The sequence below is a fragment of the Caretta caretta genome, chromosome 11, assembly GCF_965140235.1.
Source record: "Caretta caretta isolate rCarCar2 chromosome 11, rCarCar1.hap1, whole genome shotgun sequence".
Taxonomy (NCBI): domain Eukaryota; kingdom Metazoa; phylum Chordata; order Testudines; family Cheloniidae; genus Caretta; species Caretta caretta.
In genome coordinates this window covers 63273609-63292344 of record NC_134216.1, presented here as the reverse complement: position 1 = coordinate 63292344, position 18736 = coordinate 63273609, and the positions used below count along the sequence as shown (strand labels likewise).

General features: G+C 46.7%; 1 protein-coding gene across 8 annotated transcripts in view; it reads left to right on the top strand.

Annotated features, from left to right (window-relative positions):
• The window catches only part of DYTN (dystrotelin), a 64503-nt gene that overhangs the window by 38780 nt on the left and 6987 nt on the right, over positions 1-18736 (top strand). For 5 of the 8 annotated variants that reach the window (XM_048870461.2, XM_048870462.2, XM_048870458.2 and 2 more), the window contains 3 exons: positions 1566-1725; positions 3037-3541; positions 12031-13636. In XM_048870461.2, coding sequence (XP_048726418.2) covers positions 1566-1725; positions 3037-3541; positions 12031-12134 — 769 coding nt within the window. In that variant the 3' untranslated portion in view covers positions 12135-13636. Of the gene's footprint in view, positions 1-1565; positions 1726-3036; positions 3542-12030; positions 13637-18736 lie in introns of those variants that run through there. The other 3 variants (XM_048870460.2, XM_075118111.1, XM_048870459.2) reach the window with 3 other exon arrangements.

Genomic DNA, 18736 nt, shown 5'->3' with positions numbered 1-18736 from the left:
CGTTGTGCAGGATGTCAGACTAGATGATCATAATGGTCCCTTCTGACCTAAATATCTATGGGAAAAAAATAGCTAAAGATGCTCAGAACCGCACAGGACAGAGCCATTAAATGCTGAAATATAAGGACTATTAAAAGGACTAGTAGAGCTGGTCAAGAATTTTCCAATGAAACATTTTTCCAATCAGGAAATGTTGATCTGTTCATTTTCTGATTCAAAATGACTTTTTGCTTAGAAATTTTAATTTGTACTAAAATAAGTTTTAAAAAAATTTGAAAGGTCGGTATCAAAATGAGATGTTTCAATTGATCTGATCCAAAAAAGTTTTCAGACCATTGGTTCACAAAAAAAATTTGAGATTGACTTTTTATCCCATCTCAGGGTGGGAAAAAATGTCAAAAATCTGAAAGAAAATTCTCGCAAGGACAGGAAAACCTTTTCTAAACCCAGATCCAAATACTAGTGTTAACTTTGCATGTCCAGACTTCTTACAAGCCTTATGGCCAAATCTTGCTCAGCTGACATGTATAATCCCATTGAAGGGGTCAGTGGGGCTACTGGCATGAGGAATGTGAGCAGATGAGTTCTGTCTTTACCCCTAGTGTGGGTTTTTCTGAGTACGTACTGATTAATGTATTTCTTCTTTTAAAAATAGAGCTGGAAGAAACCATTTAGTAAAAGACTGATTTATAACACCATTGCTTCTTGCTTATGTGAACCAACACATTATCCAATGGAAAGTTAATAAACTAGAACTCTTGGATGTAATAGAAGAGTGGGGATAACTATTTCAATTGAGCAATATACAGCAGCTGTCTTATTGCTCCAGTGCTAACCAGCTTTTATATCTCTTGCTCCGCCTCAGCAGTGGGCAAGACAAAGCTGTATTGCTATCCTGTGGGCAGCACTTCTCTGCAAGAGTCTGCCTCTATATTAGAGAAATGGGTGGTATTTATGTATTGTCTGCCCTGAGTAGATATTATGTGCATAGTCTCTAATTATCCTGCTCTAGTATGTGTGGGGGTAGCACTTTTGATTGCAATAACCTCATCTTTCCAAGGACAGTGGCTTCTATAGAAACTTTCTGTGCAATCAGTGGAGGCCATACAGAAGGTCCTTAGCAAGAAGGATCATCATCAAGGAACAATGGGGCAGATTCATCCCTGTGGTTGGGCCAGGACAGACAGCTTGCACTTCCCCACTTTGAGAGCTAGCAGGAGCTGGCTTGACCCCAGGCACAGAGGAGGGCAGCCCTTCTCTTGTCTCTGTTGTGACAGCCCCATGGGCCATTCCAGGAATGTTGAATCACCAGAGCCCAGGACCATCCTGGCCACACCTTCTCCATCCTCCCCATGTCCTGGGCTTCCTGGAATGTCCCTGTGTATAGGCTGCTGTGGAGACAGCTCAGCCCCTGCACCCTGGGTGGGAAGGTTCTTATACCTGCGCTATAGCCCCTTTGCACCAGCCAAGCTGCAATATTTGTCCTCTCTTGTGCTGTGCATTAAGGAGTGTGCATGGAAGATAATTTAGTCCAGTAACTCCCCTGTCCCCCTGTTGCCTGGCAGGTACCTGAGAAAGCAGTTAAACAAATGGAAAGACAAGGTGCTGTTCCTCCACAACTCCCAGGAAGACAAAAGCTGCAGACTAGAAGCAAAGCTCCAAGTCCTGATAGCAAACCATGAGAGTGTGCAGATGGAGCTGCAGCAAATGAGGCAGGAAATAAAGGTACAGAGAACAGTGTACCAAGAATCTTGACAACAATTTGGCTTTGACATGTTCTGACCACTGCGCACCAGCATTGTCTCATTGTTACTTTGTGCTCCCCCTGTTGTCTCTTATCGATAGATGGATAGAAAGCAGGGGCTGTTTTTGTTCTGTTTGAACAGCACCTAGCACAATGGGGCTCATAGGCACCACCACAGTACAAATAAATAAATAAGAGTAATAATTAATAATAAATAGCTGAGTGAACAGCTGAGTAAACACCCTTTCTGTGCAAATTCCAACCATAAAAAAGGCTCCAAAGAGAATTGCTCAATGCATCTTAAGCAAGACTGGACACATCACTAGACAGTGCAGTCTAAAGAACAATTTTACATAAGAATTAGATAATTAAAGGAAAGTCTTTACTTGCTGCGGATCAATATCTTATTTTGCCTTTTTCTTTTGGAATATTTTAATTCTGATTCATTTAAAGTAACCCTTGGTTTCTAAAGTTCAAATGATGTTCTCACTCTAAAATATTAGTCCATATGCTATGCAAATGCATACAGCTGGATATACATGCAATTTGTTTGCATGAGTCATATGTACACACACACACACACATTGCATGGGTGTGGGTGTGCGTGTATATATACTCTGCCTATATTCTTAGTTAAATTCTTTTAGAATAATTTTCCAGCAAATTAAATCTTGGGCTACTGTGATGTCCCCTTTTTACTGGCACAGTAAGATACAATATCTTGAGACTGAAGTTGCAATAAATCGAGACATAGAAAATTGTGGAAGGAAACCTATGTACAATAAAATTAGACCCAAGACACTGAAAATCAGGCAAGAGTCACTAGAAGAAGAAAAAGGCAGAGATGGTGTTTCGTGATAGACACCAAACTTTTATAGGCCTGATCCAAAATCGACTGAAGTCAATGGAATAACTCCTGTTGATTTGTTGTTATATTGCAGTAGTGTCTAAAGTCCCCAGCCATGATCAGGACTCCATTGAGCTAAGTGCTGTACAAACATATGAAGAGAAAGTCCCTGTCCTGAAAAGCTACAACCTGATTAATCAAGACCGACAAGGGAAGCATTACTATCCTCTTTTTACAGGTGGAGAAACTGAGTCATGGAGATTCACTGATTTGCCCAAGGTCATACAGGATGTCTGTGGTAGGGATGGGAAGGAACTGAAACCAGATCTCTTGAGTCTCATTTCAATTCTTTAACTACAAAACCATCCTACCTCTTTAACAGGCTTCCATTGGCTTTGTATCAAGCTTTATAAGCAAGAGGTTTCCTGTGTTGTGTTCATTTCAGGCAATGTTACAACCACCAAACCATCCTTCATTTGTACTGTGTCAAAATATGATGCCAAAAAGTGAGGACCCCTGGAATGAAAGAAAGCTTCACAATGGATCAGATTCAGCTCTGGCAAAACCCATCCCCACTAGCTTCACTGAGTTGAAATCCCTGGATCCCTCCTCCACTGCAGAAAAAAGGCAGTTACTACAGACTCAGACTGATCCAGCTGCAATGAACCTGAGATCATCAGGTACCACTTTGGGGTCAATATTCCTGCAGAATGGCAATCCCCTAATGAGACAGCATGAAAAATCAAAAGAGAAGGGAATTCCTCAGACAGATCAGGAGGGGATATCACAACCTGAAAGGACCAGGAACCTTACCCAGGGAATTATGACCACAGCTTCTAGTCCCACTGCAGCAGAATTGCCATTTAATGAGAAGGAGGTGAATGAAGAGAAGGAACTGCAGCAGCTAGTGCTGAAGCTGAAGGATGCTTTATCTCTTCAACTGCAACCAGGTAAGAGTTCTAAAGTCACAGATAGTAGGCCTGATTGTCTTCTGACCTACATCCAATTTAATCCAGCATAGTTTATAGACTTCATTGGCGCTACGCCAGACACATATGTGAGTGAGTGGAGAATCAGACCTGATGGACCAAACTCTATTCTGGTGTAAATGAGTGAAGCATCACTGACTTAAAGTGTCACCCTTTGACACCAACAGAGAATTTAGTCCATTGAGTCTAGCATGAGGTGCCTTTATATTTACACTTTGAGTCAGTCAGGTGCTGCACTTATTTGCACCCTTCTCTACAAATTTGAGATCTCATTTGAATTTCTTTCGCTGGTTCAAAATTACTCTAAAAAGGATGCCCACAGAGTTCACATCCATTCTTTAAACATCGGGGATGTGTCCTTCGTATCCCCTATTCACAGAAGTCGCAGAGTATGTAATGATGGCACCTGCTGTTTTTCATCAATTTGAATATAATTTGGTGAGACAGTATATTAACAACTAGATAATTTGTGTTACATAAGTGTCTTTTACTTCTAGATGTGCAGTAACTAAACCTCACTGCATCCCTTGACATTAGCAGAAAGCTTTTACATGGAAATCTGAAATGCATGGGAGACAATAGGTCTCAGGATATTTGTGTTAGATGTGCTTCCTGGCACTGTAAATTACTAAGGAGAGAGTGACATGGCATTCTGAGGAACCTGTAGTTCTTCAAGTGATTACTCATTACAATTCCAAGTAGGTGTGTGCACGCTGCGTGCAGAATTGTCTAAAGGTTTTTCCCCTAGTGGTACCTGTCGGGTCAGCTGTGGAGCCCCCTGGAGTGGTGCCCTTATGGCAGTGAATATAGGTCCCTGCCGACCTGCTGCCTCTTCAGTTACTTCTTACCACCAGTGACGGTCTTTGAAGCTACTTTGTTCTCTTGCCTTGGGCAAGCTCTTCTCCTAGTGAACAGTTATTCTTGTATTGTATATAGTTCTACTTAGTTCTTTCTAGTATTTTAGTTAATTAGTTCGTAGATAAATTTCTATTGGGGGATACCCCCCACCCCGTTATCCTACTACCCTCCAGGGACTGGGGTATGCTTTGGTCTCAAGGCTTCAAAACTTGTGAGTCTTGCCAGAAGCCTATGCCCAGGGGAGACCCTCACGACTCCTGTTTAAAGTGCTTGGTGGAAACCCACAAAACTGACAAGTGCAAAATCTGCAGGAGTTTCTGCCCAAGGACTAAAGGAGAGAGACTTTAGACTTAAGCTTGTCCTAATGGAGTCAGCTCTCCATCCCCAGCTGGCTCAGACTGCGTCAGGATCCAAGCCCAGCACTTCGGTGCGGAGCGCACCGGCCTCAGTAAGGGAGGCTGCGGTGGCAGCGAAGGATTTGGGGCCCATAGACCTGCAGCACCACCACTCTCTGGCACTGAAGACAAGTTTGTCGACTTCTCAGCACCAATTTCACTCACCGGTGCTGCATAAGAAGCTGAGAAGAGCTGAAAGGGGGCACCTGCTGACTGTCCGAGCAGTGGAGCACAATGGTGCCCTTGGAGTGCATCCCACATCGGGACACTCAACTCCTGCTCAGGGACAGCTGGTATTGTTGACTCTGGCCATCCAGGCAGAACTGTTGACTCCAATTCTGTTGGACCCCCCCAGGACGAGAGAGACAAATTGGGGAGTTTGACATGCTGTCCACTCCTGACACGTTCGAGGCTGCCAGGAACTTCATAGAGATCGCAACCCAGCAGTCCCCAGCACCACCAACACTGCACAGGGGGGCTGGACTGTCCAAAGCAAACCAGCCATGCTGCGGCACCGGTCGTCCTCGCCTCAGCACTGAACACTGGCACCAGCCCACACGGCACCGCCATCGAGCCCGAGATCAGACTCGTCCTCCGAGTTAGAACCAGAATTATACATCTCCAGATGCAGCCAGCACCAGTCTCGTTGCTCCAGATATAACGAGATGCAACAACTTCTGATGATGTCCTGGCCACCACAGTGGCAGGTACCCGCTCATTGGCCATTCTGGACTCCCTGGGCGTATCATCCAGCCCAGGGGCCAACTTCACATCCCTTTCGGTCACCTCGGACAGATGGGGGACCTCTGTCTGCCTCAATGGTGAGAGAACCTCCAAGGGATTCGGAGCCCAGTGCCCAGGACAGCACCGAACCCGGCACCGAGTTTGCCTCTGGCAACACATCTGCACTGCACAGGAAGCACCTGCATGGGAGGACCTCCATGAGTTGGAAGGTCAGGAGAATCCCGTGCCTATGAGGTCTTCTTCATTCTCCTCCCCGGATGAGGCAGTACCCGGCTGGTCTGCCTCCTTACCGGCTTTGGACAATAGAGCCCATCAGGAGCTGCTCAGAAGAGTAGCCCAAGATCTGGGCCTGAAAGCGGAGGAGGTGTCAGAAGAAATGGACCCTATGATGAACATTCTGAGGCCAGAAGACCTTTCCAGGGTGGCCTTGCCATTGATCAAGACCATCCACAATACTACCAAGACCCTCTGGCACATTCCTGCTTCCATTCCTCCCACAGCTAAAGGGGTGAAAAGGAAGTACTTTGTACCCTCTAACGGGTATGAATACCTTTTCACCCTCCCTCAGCTGGGTATGCTGGTCATGGATGCAGCCAAGGCCAAGGAAAGGCAGGGTCACCAGGGCCCCACTCTAAAGTCTAAAGAGGCAAAGAATCTAGACCTCTTCGGCCATAAGGTTTATTCCACTGGGGGACTCCCGCTTCAAATTGTCAATCAGCAGGCAGTTCTTAGCTGCTACCCTTTTAACTCTTGGAATTCCCTGTCCAGGGAGAGCTACTTCCATCTGACTCCTGCTGTGACTCTGGGGCTGCCCTGGAGGAAGGCAAGACCATTGCAAGGACTTCCTTGCAGGCTGCATTAGACTCAGCGGACTCGACCACCCGTACAATGTCTACAACCATTGTCATGCGGCACAGTTTGTGGCTACAAGTCTCGGGCCTCCCCACAGAGGTCCAACAGGCTATACAGGACCTGCCCTTTGATGGTGTGGGTCTCTTCACTGAGCAGACGGACTCTAGGCTCCATAATCTCAAGGACTCTAGAGTGACCTTAAAGTCCTTGGGGCTTCATACGCAGCAGCGCAAAGAAAGCATTTTAAGCCTCAGCCCCTGCCTCGCTTCAACCCCTCTCAGCTGAGGCAAGACTATAAACAGGAGACAGGGTAGGAGTAATAGGAGAAGGCCTCTGCAGTCCTCTTCTACCCAGGGCCAAGGCTCGGTGAGACAGTCGCCGGCTCCCAAGAAAAACTTTTGAAGGTGCGCCCGGGGCCGGCGCACCAGTCCATATCCCGGATCCTTCTCCTTCCTTTGTGAACCATCTATCCTATTTCTACCATGCTTGGGCTCAAACAACATCAGATCGCTGGGTCTTGAGCACGGTAGAATTGGGATATTCTCTCCAATTCTGTACCTGTCCACCCATTTTCCCCATCCCTCTTCAGGGACCCTTCTCACGAGCAACTTCTAGTGCCAGAGGTGTAAATGCTCCTGCAACTCAGAGCAGTAGAAGAAGTACCTATGGAGTTCAGGGGAAGGGGATTCTATTCCCGTTACTTCCTAGTCCCCACGGTCAACGGTGGGCTCTGGCCTATTCTAGCCCTCGAAACCTCAACAGATTCATGAAGAAGCTGAAGTTCTGCATGGTCTCCTTGGCTTCCATCATGCCCTCTCTGGATGCGGCAGACTGGTGCGCCGCCCTCAATGTGAAGGATACGTACTTCCATGTGTCCATAGTCCCGTCCCACAGACGTTTCCTTCAATTCGTTGTCAACAACACCCGCTGTCAGTTCACGGTCCTCCCCTTCGTCCTCTTGGCAGCCGCTTGGGTGTTCACGAAGTGCATGGCAGTTGTGGCAGCCTTCCTGCGAAAGCGGCAGGTGCAAGTTTTCCTGTATCTGGACAACTGGTTGATCAAGGGTCAAGCATGGGCCCAAGTGGAGGACCATGTGAGCCTGGTGCACATGATATTCCTCAGGCTCAGTCTCATTCTAAATGTGGAAAAAAGTCAACTATAACTCCTACGCAGAGGATAGAGTTCATCAGGGCCCTCCTGGACTCCATCCAGGCCAGGGCTTTTCTCCAGGAAGCTCATTTCCTCGCAATGAACACTATCAGAGAGGATCTCAAGATGGCGCAAACTTGTCTGAAGTTGCTCCAGCATATGGCTGCCTGCACGTATGTGGTACAGCATGCCAGGTTGTGGCTACTCCCTCTTCAGGAATGGTTAGCCCGAGTTTACAGGCCTAACAGAGGTCACAGACAGACGGGTCACTCTTACTCCTCAGGTTCTTGAATCCCTCCGACGGTGGCTCGACCTGCAAGCAGTATGTGTGGGAGTGCTCTTCTCCATACCTCAGCCGTTGCTGTCTCTAGTCACAGATGCGTCAGCGATGGGATGGGGGGGTGCACCTGAGTGAACTTAAGACACAGGGCCTCTTGGTACCAGGCAGAACTTTTGCTGCACATCAACATCAGGGAGCTGTGGTCGGTTCGCCTCGCTTGCCAGACATTTCAAACCCATCTGCAGGGAAGATGTGTATTCGTACTGATATATCCGTATATAAACCGACAGGGTGGTACTAGCTCCTCTCCCTGTGCCAGGAAGCCCTCAAGCTGTGGGACTTCTGCATCCCCCACTTGATACAATTGGAGGCCTCATACCTTCCCGGTTCACAGAATGAACTGGCCGATCACCTCAGCAGGTTGTTTCACAGCCACGAGTGGTCTCTGCACCTGGATGTCACCATCAACACCTTCCAAAAGTGGGGATCTTCCCAGACAGACGTGTTTGCGACATAGTGCAACAGGAAGCGTCAACAGGTCTGCTCCTTCCTGAACCAAAGCCTGGGCTTGCTCACGGATGCCTTCTTCCTGTCCTGAAAAGGGCACCTGCTGAATGCATTCCTGCCCTTCCCACTCATCCACACGGTCCTCCTCAAGATCCAGTGAGAGAAAGCATAGTTGATTTTAATAGCACCAGCGTGGCCACATCAGCACTGGTTCATCATGCTGCTGGGCCTGTCAGTGGGTACACCCATTACTTTGCCCTTGGTTCCAGACTTGATCACCCAGGACCACAGCTGCTTCCAGCACCCTAACCTAGAGTCTCTCCATCTCACAGCATGGAAACTCCATGATTGAATCCACTAGAGCTTACCTACTCAGACTCGGTTAGGGAGGTTCTCCTCAACAGCAGGAAGCCTTCCACTCGTGCCACTTATCTGGCAAAGTGTAAGAGATTTTCCATTTGGTCTCTCCACAAAGGTATTCCTCCATTGCAGTCCTTGATTCCCTTTTTCCTGGACTACTTGCTTTACCTGAAGCAACAGAGGTTGTCAGTTTCATCAATAAAGGTGCACCTGGCAGCAGTTTCAGCTTTCCATCCCGGCTCAACGGGATGCTCAGTGTTTGCTAACCCTGGGGTTGGTGTTTCCTCAAGGGGCTGGACAAACTGTACCCCCAAGTAAAACAACCAATCCCTCCACGGGAGTTTAACCCTCCCTTTGAGCCCCTAGCAACGAGTTTGCTGTTCCACCTGTCTTGGAAAGTGGTGTTCCTAGTGGCTATAACATCAGCCAGAAGGTGTCTGAGCTTAAGGTTTTGATGTCCGAGCCCCCTTATACTGTGTTTTATAAGGACAAGGTACGATTGTGGCTGCACCCAGGTTCCCTCCTGAAGGTAGATTCACAATTTCCCGCAAATCGGGAAATCTTTCTGCCAGTGTTCTATCCTAAGCCGCACGCCAACGACAGGGAATGCATGCTCCATTCCCTGCATGTCAGACGGGCATTAGCCTTTTACATCGAGTGAACAAAGCCATTTAGGAAGTTGATGGAGCTCTTCATTGCTATTGCAGAAAGAAAGAAAGGTCTCCCTATTTCATCTCAGAGAATCTCTTCTTGGATCACGGCCTGCATCAGTACATGCTATGACTTAGCAAAGATTCCAGCCCCAGCATGGACAGCGCACTCCACAAGAGCACAGGCTTCATCTGCAGCATTCCTGGCACAGATCCCCATTCATGACATCGGCAGGACAGCGACGTGGTCGTCTATTCACACCTTTACGTCGCACTATGCCATCACTCAGCAAGTGAGAGACGATGCCGCGTTTGGCAGAGACATGCTACAGTCGGCAACTCAGTGAACTCCGACCCCTCCTCCAGGGGACTGCTTGGGAGTCACCTACTTGGAATTGACATGAGCAATCACTCGAAGAAGAAAAAATGGTTACCTACCGTTTGTAACTGTTGTTCTTCAAGATGTGTTGCTCACGTCCATTCCAAGACCCACCCACCTCCCCTCTTTCAGAGTATCCGGCAAGAAGAAACTGAAGAGGCGGCAGGTCAGCAGGGACCTATTTCACCACCATAAGGGTTCCATTCCAGGAGGCTCCACAGCCAACCTGAAGGGTACCACTAGGCGAAAAACCTTCCAACAATTGTGCATATGGCGTGCACACACCCGCTTGGAATGGACATGAGCAACATATCTTGAAGAGCAACAGTTACGAAAGGTAGGTAGCCATTTCTTGTATGTCTCTCACTGACAGGAAGTGGCTAGATTCATAGGTCACCTGTGTTATGCTGGATGGATTTTCAAGGCGGGAGGGACCAACCAGTTCTAGCCTCCATTCCCCTCCCTGACTTCCAGTCCCACCACTTTGCCTAGCCAGTCCCAGGTTCCACCCCTCACCCCAGGTTCCAGTCTCACCAGACACCTTGTCCCAGTCTACTCTTCCCTGCTCCACCGTCCAGTTTTTGTTACCGTTGCACTCAAACGAGGCAGCTTTTCCTCTGTGCTAGCTGACTGCCAGCAGCGGGTCACTGACAGCACAGGAGAGACGAGCTCACTGCTCTCAAGTTCGAATGCCAACTCCACCCTGGGCCAGAGCAGCCATTGTAGGGAACGTTTGACTTTGCCCTCGTAGCCTTATGGAGGAGGAGCGCGCTCACAGTTGCTATGTGGGGCTAGCACATGTGCAGTCCTGGCCCATGTAGAAGCTGTGAGGGGATGGAGCATGCTCACTGAGGACGGATTCTTTGGAGATTTTAGCTTTTAAGCTCTAACACATCTCTACTGAGCATGTGCAACCTGCCATTCTTCAAAGCTTATAGGATGGTCAAATTTGGGCAGATTTTCCAAGGGATAGAAGGAGGCACATCACTGCCACAAAGGTCACTGTCTGATGAATTTCTACTCCCTGCTTCAAAACATGGGGGTGTTAAAAAATTCTGGTGACCTTTTCTTTGAAATACTCTAACATGGTCAAAACAATATTTTCCCTCTCCTTGTTCCGAGAAATGGCTGGGCCATTTTGGCTGAAATTGTCCAGACAAGTTCACAGGGAAAAATTAGCAGGTGCTCCACACCCACTGGCAACCAAGCTCCCCCCTCCTCGCTTCCTTCCCCACTCTCCCCGCCCCCCGCAAGCGCACCAAGTCCCCACTCCTCCCCCTCCCTCCCAGCGCTTCCCGCCCTCCTGCCACCTAACAGCTGTTTGGCAGTGCTTAGGACTTTCTGGGAGGGAGGGGAAGGAGCAGGGATGTGGCACGCTGAGGGGAGGAGGCAGAGAAAAGGCAGGGCAGGGGACTTGGGCGAGGGCAGTGCAGGGGTGGGGTCAGGAGGTCAAGCACCCACTGGGCAAAGGGGAAGTCAGTGCCTATGCATATAAGTCACAGAGCAAAGACCAACTCAACATGAGTAGAGATATAATCTGACAACTCTCTTCATAGTTTATAAATAGCATATTAGACATGTGGCAGACCCAAGCATTGAACCCAGATCTCCTAATTGCCACTACAGTGCTGTCACCACAACACTAGCCTTCCTCTCTCAGCTTGCAATCACTCTAGAATTACTCCAGATTTGCACTCATGCAAGATCAGCATTTAATCCTCAATGCTTGAGTCATTTAAAACTGGAGAAGACCTAGTACTGTAGAGGAACAGGTTTCAGAGTAGCAGCCGTGTTAGTCTGTATTCACAAAAAGAAAAGGAGTACTTGTGGCTCCTTAGAGACTAACAAATTTATTTGCATCCGATGAAGTGAGCTGTAGCTCACCAAAGCTTATGCTCAAATAAATTTGTTAGTCTCTAAGGTGCCACAAGTACTCCTTTTCCTTTTACTGTAGAGGAAGTCACTCACAGCAGTCAATATGGAACAAACTTGCATTGGTGGTCTTTTCTATCTCCAATTTCTATGACTGTGTAATTGGTTGACCCCACAGCCAGTCTTCCAGTCACATAAAATCCCCTTATAATCCACCGTATTATTACAGCATAGCTTTGTTCAGCTCCTAGAATGCCTCTTTTTCATTAATAAGGATGTAATAATGAAAGCCAGCAGATAAAACTTTTGTTTTTACAGAGCTATCTTGAATTGGAGTCGTATAAAGAGCTGTACAGGGAGTTTGCTGCATTCAGGTGCTATGAAAGAATCTCTTTTCTTTCCAGCTCAGCAGTCTGCTATAAAGCAGGAGTTGGTCTCCTCAGCTGAGCATGTTTGCAGGTCCTTCTCTGACCTCATCAGCCAGGTGACTTTGCCAGCTTGGAAGTAATGGAACGCCGGTATTAGCCTTACTACTTCATTGCACTATTGCCCAGGTAATTACAGCCATGTATCATCTCTAAAGTTGGTCAGATATTGAACTGTAATAATCTAACATAATGGAGTTCTGTCTCTGGGGTCTTTATCAGACTCTTCTGTGGTGTTAGAGAAGGAATTTTCCTTTATATTAGAACCATGTATTCCTAGCCTATTCCTAACCTCAAGAAAATATAGGGCCAGATCTTGGCCAATACATATCAATATAGTTCTGTTGACTTCAGTGAGGCTATGCTGACATATACAGTTATGATCTGGCCCATACTATCTTCTCATTACTATAGTACCTGATAATTGCTTGTGTTTCAGGAAACAGAGGATTTTTTTCCCCCTACATGAACACATGGAGATGGCTTTAGCTAACCAGTCTCATTGATAAGTTGTCTGACATTGTATCATAGTTCAAGAAGCACTGAATAGAAGGAGTAAATCTTTAGTTGTCTTCTCCAAGTTGTCCATTGTCTCCAACATCTGACAGTCGGGTATTTGCATTTTATTAAATTAGCAACTAAATTGGTGAGAAGGAAGAGCTATGAACAATTAGAGGCATTGTATTGCTTTAGAAGCCCCTTCCCTTACTATATCTTTATATATATGTATGGAACTGTTAAAGAGCTTAATATTACTTGAAGGTCTTACAACATCAGAAAAGAAACTTTTATTTTGTTGCTAGCACAGCATAGTCACAGAGTCAGCTGAAAACAAATTATGAAAACATTTCCAACGCAGCATTGAAAATACTTAAGGATGGTGTTTATATATGGAAGGTTTGTATGGTATTGAGAGATATTGGAATGCTTATAAGGGTTTAGATGGTTATTTAGGTTATTGCTAGCTGACCACCAGATCCTGTGCCCATTGAAGTCAATGGCAAAGCTTCTATTGACTTCAGCAGTGCAAGCTTTCAGCCTTGGATGCTTTGGAGGGGAGTAAGATAGTGGACAAAAGAAGAAGAAGATAATCACTACTGATTCATCTATAAGAGGTGCCACATTCCACTTTCTCTCCTTCTGGTACATAGGAGAGAGATCTGGAAGGAAAGGACTGAACTCGCACTTAGAAGAAAAGCCACTTGCGTCATATGCTGTTCTTTAATGTCCTGACCTTGGGCCTGATTCTCCATGGTTACATATGTTTTACACCAATATAACTCCCCTGATTTCAATGGAGTTATATTGACATAAAATTGAGGTAACAGAAGAAAGCCACGCCCATGACAGTTTTGTTATGGAATAGCAATGCTGAAGATTGAGACAATGGTGAGAGGGCAAGGCAGTCATGTTTGGACTATTAATTGTGGTGTTATCACCAGACCGGATATTTTTGTGGGTAACTGTGACCAAAAGCATCCCTGTGTTCACACTCTACATACTATTGTAATCTTTGTATGAAATATGCCGTGTGAGATTTCATCTGAAAATAATAAATAACTTGCTGGTCAATAATACAGTGAAATTTATGAGAGTATTATATGTGAAGTTACAAATTCACTCTATATGATATTAACACATGCTCACAACCAGACAGGCCTGTCTAGGCAAAAGTTGTTAAACAGGCATATCCTAAATAAAGGCATGTATGTTTACCCCTCAATGTACATATAAGTAGTAAATAGGGTCCTCGAGATAGCAGGGGGAAGAGATGACTAGAAACAGAACAAGTTGGATTTCATCAAAGACAAAGGGAGGGGGGAAAAAAAAGAGCATGGAGCCTCCTTTATCACCAGACCCCATGTTGCCTTCTTTACTGCTTGAATAAACTTTACTTTGAAGCAGGGGTGGGCAAACTGCGGACCACGGGCCACATCCAACCCACCAGCTGATTTAATTCGGCCCTCGAGCTCTTTTTGGGGAGCAGGGTCTGGGGCTTGCCCTGCTCCTGCACTCCAGCTGGGGAGCAGGGTCTGGGGCTGCTCCGCAGCTTCCGGAAGCAGCAGCATGTACCCACTCTGGCTCCTATGTTTAGGGGCAGCCAGGGGGCTCTGCGCACTGCCCCTGCCCCAAGTGCTGCCCCCACAGCTCCCACTGGCTGGGAACTGCAGCCAATGGGAGCTGCAGGGCAGCGCCTGCAGATGGGGCAGCGTGCAAAGCTACTTGGCTATGCCTCCACCTAGGAGCTGGAGGGGGGACATATCGCTGCTTCCCTGAGCTCCACCCATGCCCCAACCCCCTGCCCTGATCCCCCTCCCGCCCTCCGAACCCCTTGAGCCCAGCCTGGAGCACCCTTCTGCACCCCAAACCCCTCATCCCCAGACCCACTCCAGAGCCTGCACCCTCAGCCAGAGCCCATATCCCCCCACCCCTTGCCCCAACCCCCTGCCTCAGCCCTGATCCCCCTCCTGCCCTCTGAACCGCTCGGGCCCAGCCTGGAGCACCTTCCTATACTCCAAATCCCTCATCCCCAGCCCCACCCCAGAGCCTGCACCCCCAGCCAGAGCTCTAACCCCCTCCTGCACCCCAACCCCACTTTTTTGAGCATTCATGGCCCACCATACAATTTCCATACCCAGATGCCAAAAAAATTTGTCCACCCCAGCTTTGAAGGATAACCCTCAGAAGAATCCACCAAAGAAAGGGGCAGAGAACCCCAAGTTCTCTCTCTTTCTCCTAAGAAGACTAAGGCACCAGCACTTTTGGGCCTCTGGGAGAGATCTTAACCAAGGAAACTGTCAGCCTCCATCTTGCTGGAAGACTGTGGATAAGAAAGGCTATCTTGAACAAAGCATTGAGAAAAAACTTGCTAGAATAAGTTTGACTTTTAGATGCATTTTCACAGGTAACCATTTCTAACTCTCTCTCTCTTATACTTGCATTCACTTAAAATCCTAACTTCTTTGTTAATACTTAATAAACTTGTTTTATTTTTAATCTAAACTAATCCAGTACTTTATTTAAACTGAACTGTTTGGTAAGTCCAGTTGAAGTAAACTATTGAATATCAACTCTTTACAGGAGCAAGGAACCTTAATATCTGAACTTTCCAGAAAAGGGCTGGACAGTGCAGAACACCCATTTTGGGGGAAAATCCGGGACTGGGAGTATGTTGGGGTTACCCTGCAAGTAGCATCCAAGGGTGGTGGAAGCCAGAGTGGAACTGTAGACAGGCTGGCGGGATCAGAGCTGCTGAATCAGGATTGTCTAGCACACACATACTCAGGGTGCAGCCTGCATGCTGGTAGGCTAGCTGTGAGCAGTCCAGGTTGGGAACTACAACAGAGATGCATTGTGAGGCACCCATGGTTACAGGGAAGGCAGTGACAGAACCCCCTTGCTGGTCTGGGCTGCACCCCAGACTGTGACAAGGACTCACTGTATTGGAAGCAGATACTTTGTTGAATGAGAGGATGAACTAAAGTTTTCTGACTTGGCTTTTCACCAGTGCTGACTATTGCGAATTTCGCTCTTTGTCAGCCCATTCTTGCTCTGTGATATATTATTATTTGATACATTATTTCCATCAAATTGAGATGTATGTTTCTAGTTGATGACACAGATGAGGAATCAATTACTCTGAAGTACAAATGTACTTTAATTAATAAGAAATGGACGTGATTCAGTTTCCCTTCAGACAGTGGAATTACAGATCGACCTGCTATCAATGTTCTGCAAGAGTACACAGAAGACTTAGTGAACAAAGTACAGAGACATGGATTTGCACAAATCATGAGAGCAGACATAATTCCAAAAATAATGTACCTAAACTAGATCACTTATAGGTGAAATTAAGGTGCTACACCAATTGACACCAGCTGAGAATCTAGCCCCCAAAAATGAAACTTCCAAGGACAACCAGAGACTGTTCATGGCTTTAAGGACTAGAAAAAGAACTCGACTTGGGGGAAAATTAATGCACTATTGGAAAAAGATAAAGTGAAGAAGGTCATATGCTGAAACAGAGCTCCATAAATAGTGCAGCAACATTTACGCAGATTGAAACATGGCGTTTAACAAGGAGGCGCAGTTTCAACGGACAGCTTTCTTTTCTGCCTAGAAAAGTTCTGTTTTTTAGAAGTCTTGATGGGATTATAAGGCATCAAGATAAAGGGGGCTATCTAACTCGAATCAAGACGAATAGAAGGCTTTTCTTTGGCAAGACCTCAGCCACCCACTCAAGAGACCTTTAAAGTAGTGATCACGGTAATAAACATTCCTAACTCTTCATATAGACTTTGGTCACAGAAGCCCCAAATCATGCTTAACACAAAAAGATGTCAAAGAATACATATGACAAATGAAGGGAAGGAGCTAGATGCTAACAAGACTTTATCTACAAATGAACAGACATTAAAGAAGGTAAAATACTAGTTGGCTGGTGATAATACAAGAAGAAATGGAACAAACGGCAGGGCAATAGGGACCAGTGGGAAGCAGGTACAGCTATATCCCCATAAAGAGACACGGAAGCCGGGGGGAATAAGATCTGGATGGGAACTTAATAGCCTTGGCAGTAGCAACACTATAGTACATAGTCCCATTTGCCTAGGACACTATGCTTGATGGCCCCAGCCTGCGACATAAGGAAGTACATTTTCATATAGTACATAGCTATTTGGCTGTCCATTTCCCAATAAATAAAAGGGACTAAATCCTGAAGCCTTAACATTGTTTTTATTCAGGTTTGCCTCAGGCCAGCTCATGCTGAAGTCTGAGAGTTGGCCCAAGAAAGACCTGAGTGAGGACTTAATGGTTTGCACTTGCAGGTTTCATATGGATGAATCCCAATGCACCGTACTGATACTTCACCCCCAGAAGACGATAACGATCCTCTCTGAGGTCAGAGCAAAGTGGTGGTACAGAATTCTGTTTTAACAAAAATATAGTCCAAAATAGCCTGACCTTGATGCCCTTCCATGCATGGTGTAAAAGCAAATTATTTGATAAGGATTTGGAGGTGGGGGTGGGAAAAAGCTGGGGGTATGTTCCTGGTGTGCTAAAAGTACAGATTTTCTGCACTGATTGGCTGAATTCAGTCATTTGCACATTTTCTGCTGGGTGTTAATGATTTCAGATTATAAATCTAATTGTTAGGGCACATGTTGCTTCTTCTCTGGGCTTTATTTGTATTATTTAAATATAAATAAATGACAGTATTTTCCATTGAACCAGCTGATCTAAATACTACAGATATTGGGCTAAATCCTCAGCACAGCTAAGGGTGGAGGAGAAAGGTGGCTCTAACTCACCTTTCCATTCTGATGCTCTTGTAGACAGCAAGGGCCAAAATATCCTCCAACATCCCCTAGAGACTGCTCCACCAGCTGAGGATCATCCAGAGTGCCGTGAATTCCCACTCTGTCCTGACATCCTCTGTGATGTTGGGAGTGGGTAATAGAGCTGACTATGCCAGCTTTATACCACCTAGGAATTCCCTTATAGCGGAGAATCCTTGACTGCCCCTTTATAGTAGCCCAGACACAGGGCCACAGCTGTGGCTCATAGTTTGCACTTGCCAAAGGAGATGGTTTCCCCTTACACAGCCATCTCTACCAGTGGTGTCCAGATGACACAAGAAGAAATAGAACACATAGTGGAACGGGGGACCCACAGGAGGCAGCCACCTCTAGTCTATTAAAATATGGTTAAAGGGCCACAGTCCCTACTTTTGGGCAGCTCTTACGTTCTGTTAGACTCCCTTTATTGTGCTCAGGCTGAGGAATAGTAAGGAAGGGGCAGCAGTACACTTGGCTCACATCAGAGCGACTCTTAAGGTTGCAGGGGGTGGTGGTGGTGTCAGGCAGCTGGGGAGATGAGCCTGAGCAATGAGCCTGATTCCAGGAATTGAGTTTTAAGATTGCAGGGCAGGGCCCTGTGAATGCACACAGTTGCAATTCATAATCAAGTACATACTTCCTTCTTAACAGTTGTCCTTGAGAGCCTGTAAGCAGTTCCACTCACTGCTGTAGAGTTAGAGCATCACACTGAAGGTGTCTGCATCTAGCACCTCGGTTGTCAGCCACTTTGGTCCCACAGTGGCCTGTTTCCATCCAAACTTGCCCTGTGGCTAAGCCACATCTAGTCCAGGCCCCTTCTGGGGTAACAGCAGTCCAGGTAGAAGTTCACAAGTCCCAATAAGAGATCCTTCCGCCTCTCTTGGGATACTTCTCAGCCTATCCTATGGGCTCAGACCAAGGTGGGCTTGAGCTTGGGTGGCTAGCCTGACCCTCGGCTATTGCCACAGGAACATCCACACAGCTATTTTTAGCATACTAGTGGGAAGCAAGGAGGCCTCACTTCCAGCTGCAATATAGACATACCCTCAGCCTTCTCCCTAGGTCTGCCTAGCTCCTTGGTCCTCCTCTAGAACACTAGCCCACAGAACTACCTTTCCTTTTTCCTTGGCGCACCCTTGATAGACAGACAGAGTCACTATGACTCCCTTCAGCAACCTACTCCAGGAGCTCTGTTCTATGGCTGAGTTCTTTCTTTCTGCTTGCTCGCTCTCTGTAGTCCACCCTAACCCTTTCACAGCCCGGGCTAGTGGGTGTCATTAAATCACTACATCAGGGTCAGCTGGTGCATGGCTATTACCTCACAGGCAAGGCTGAGCCCAGCTCCC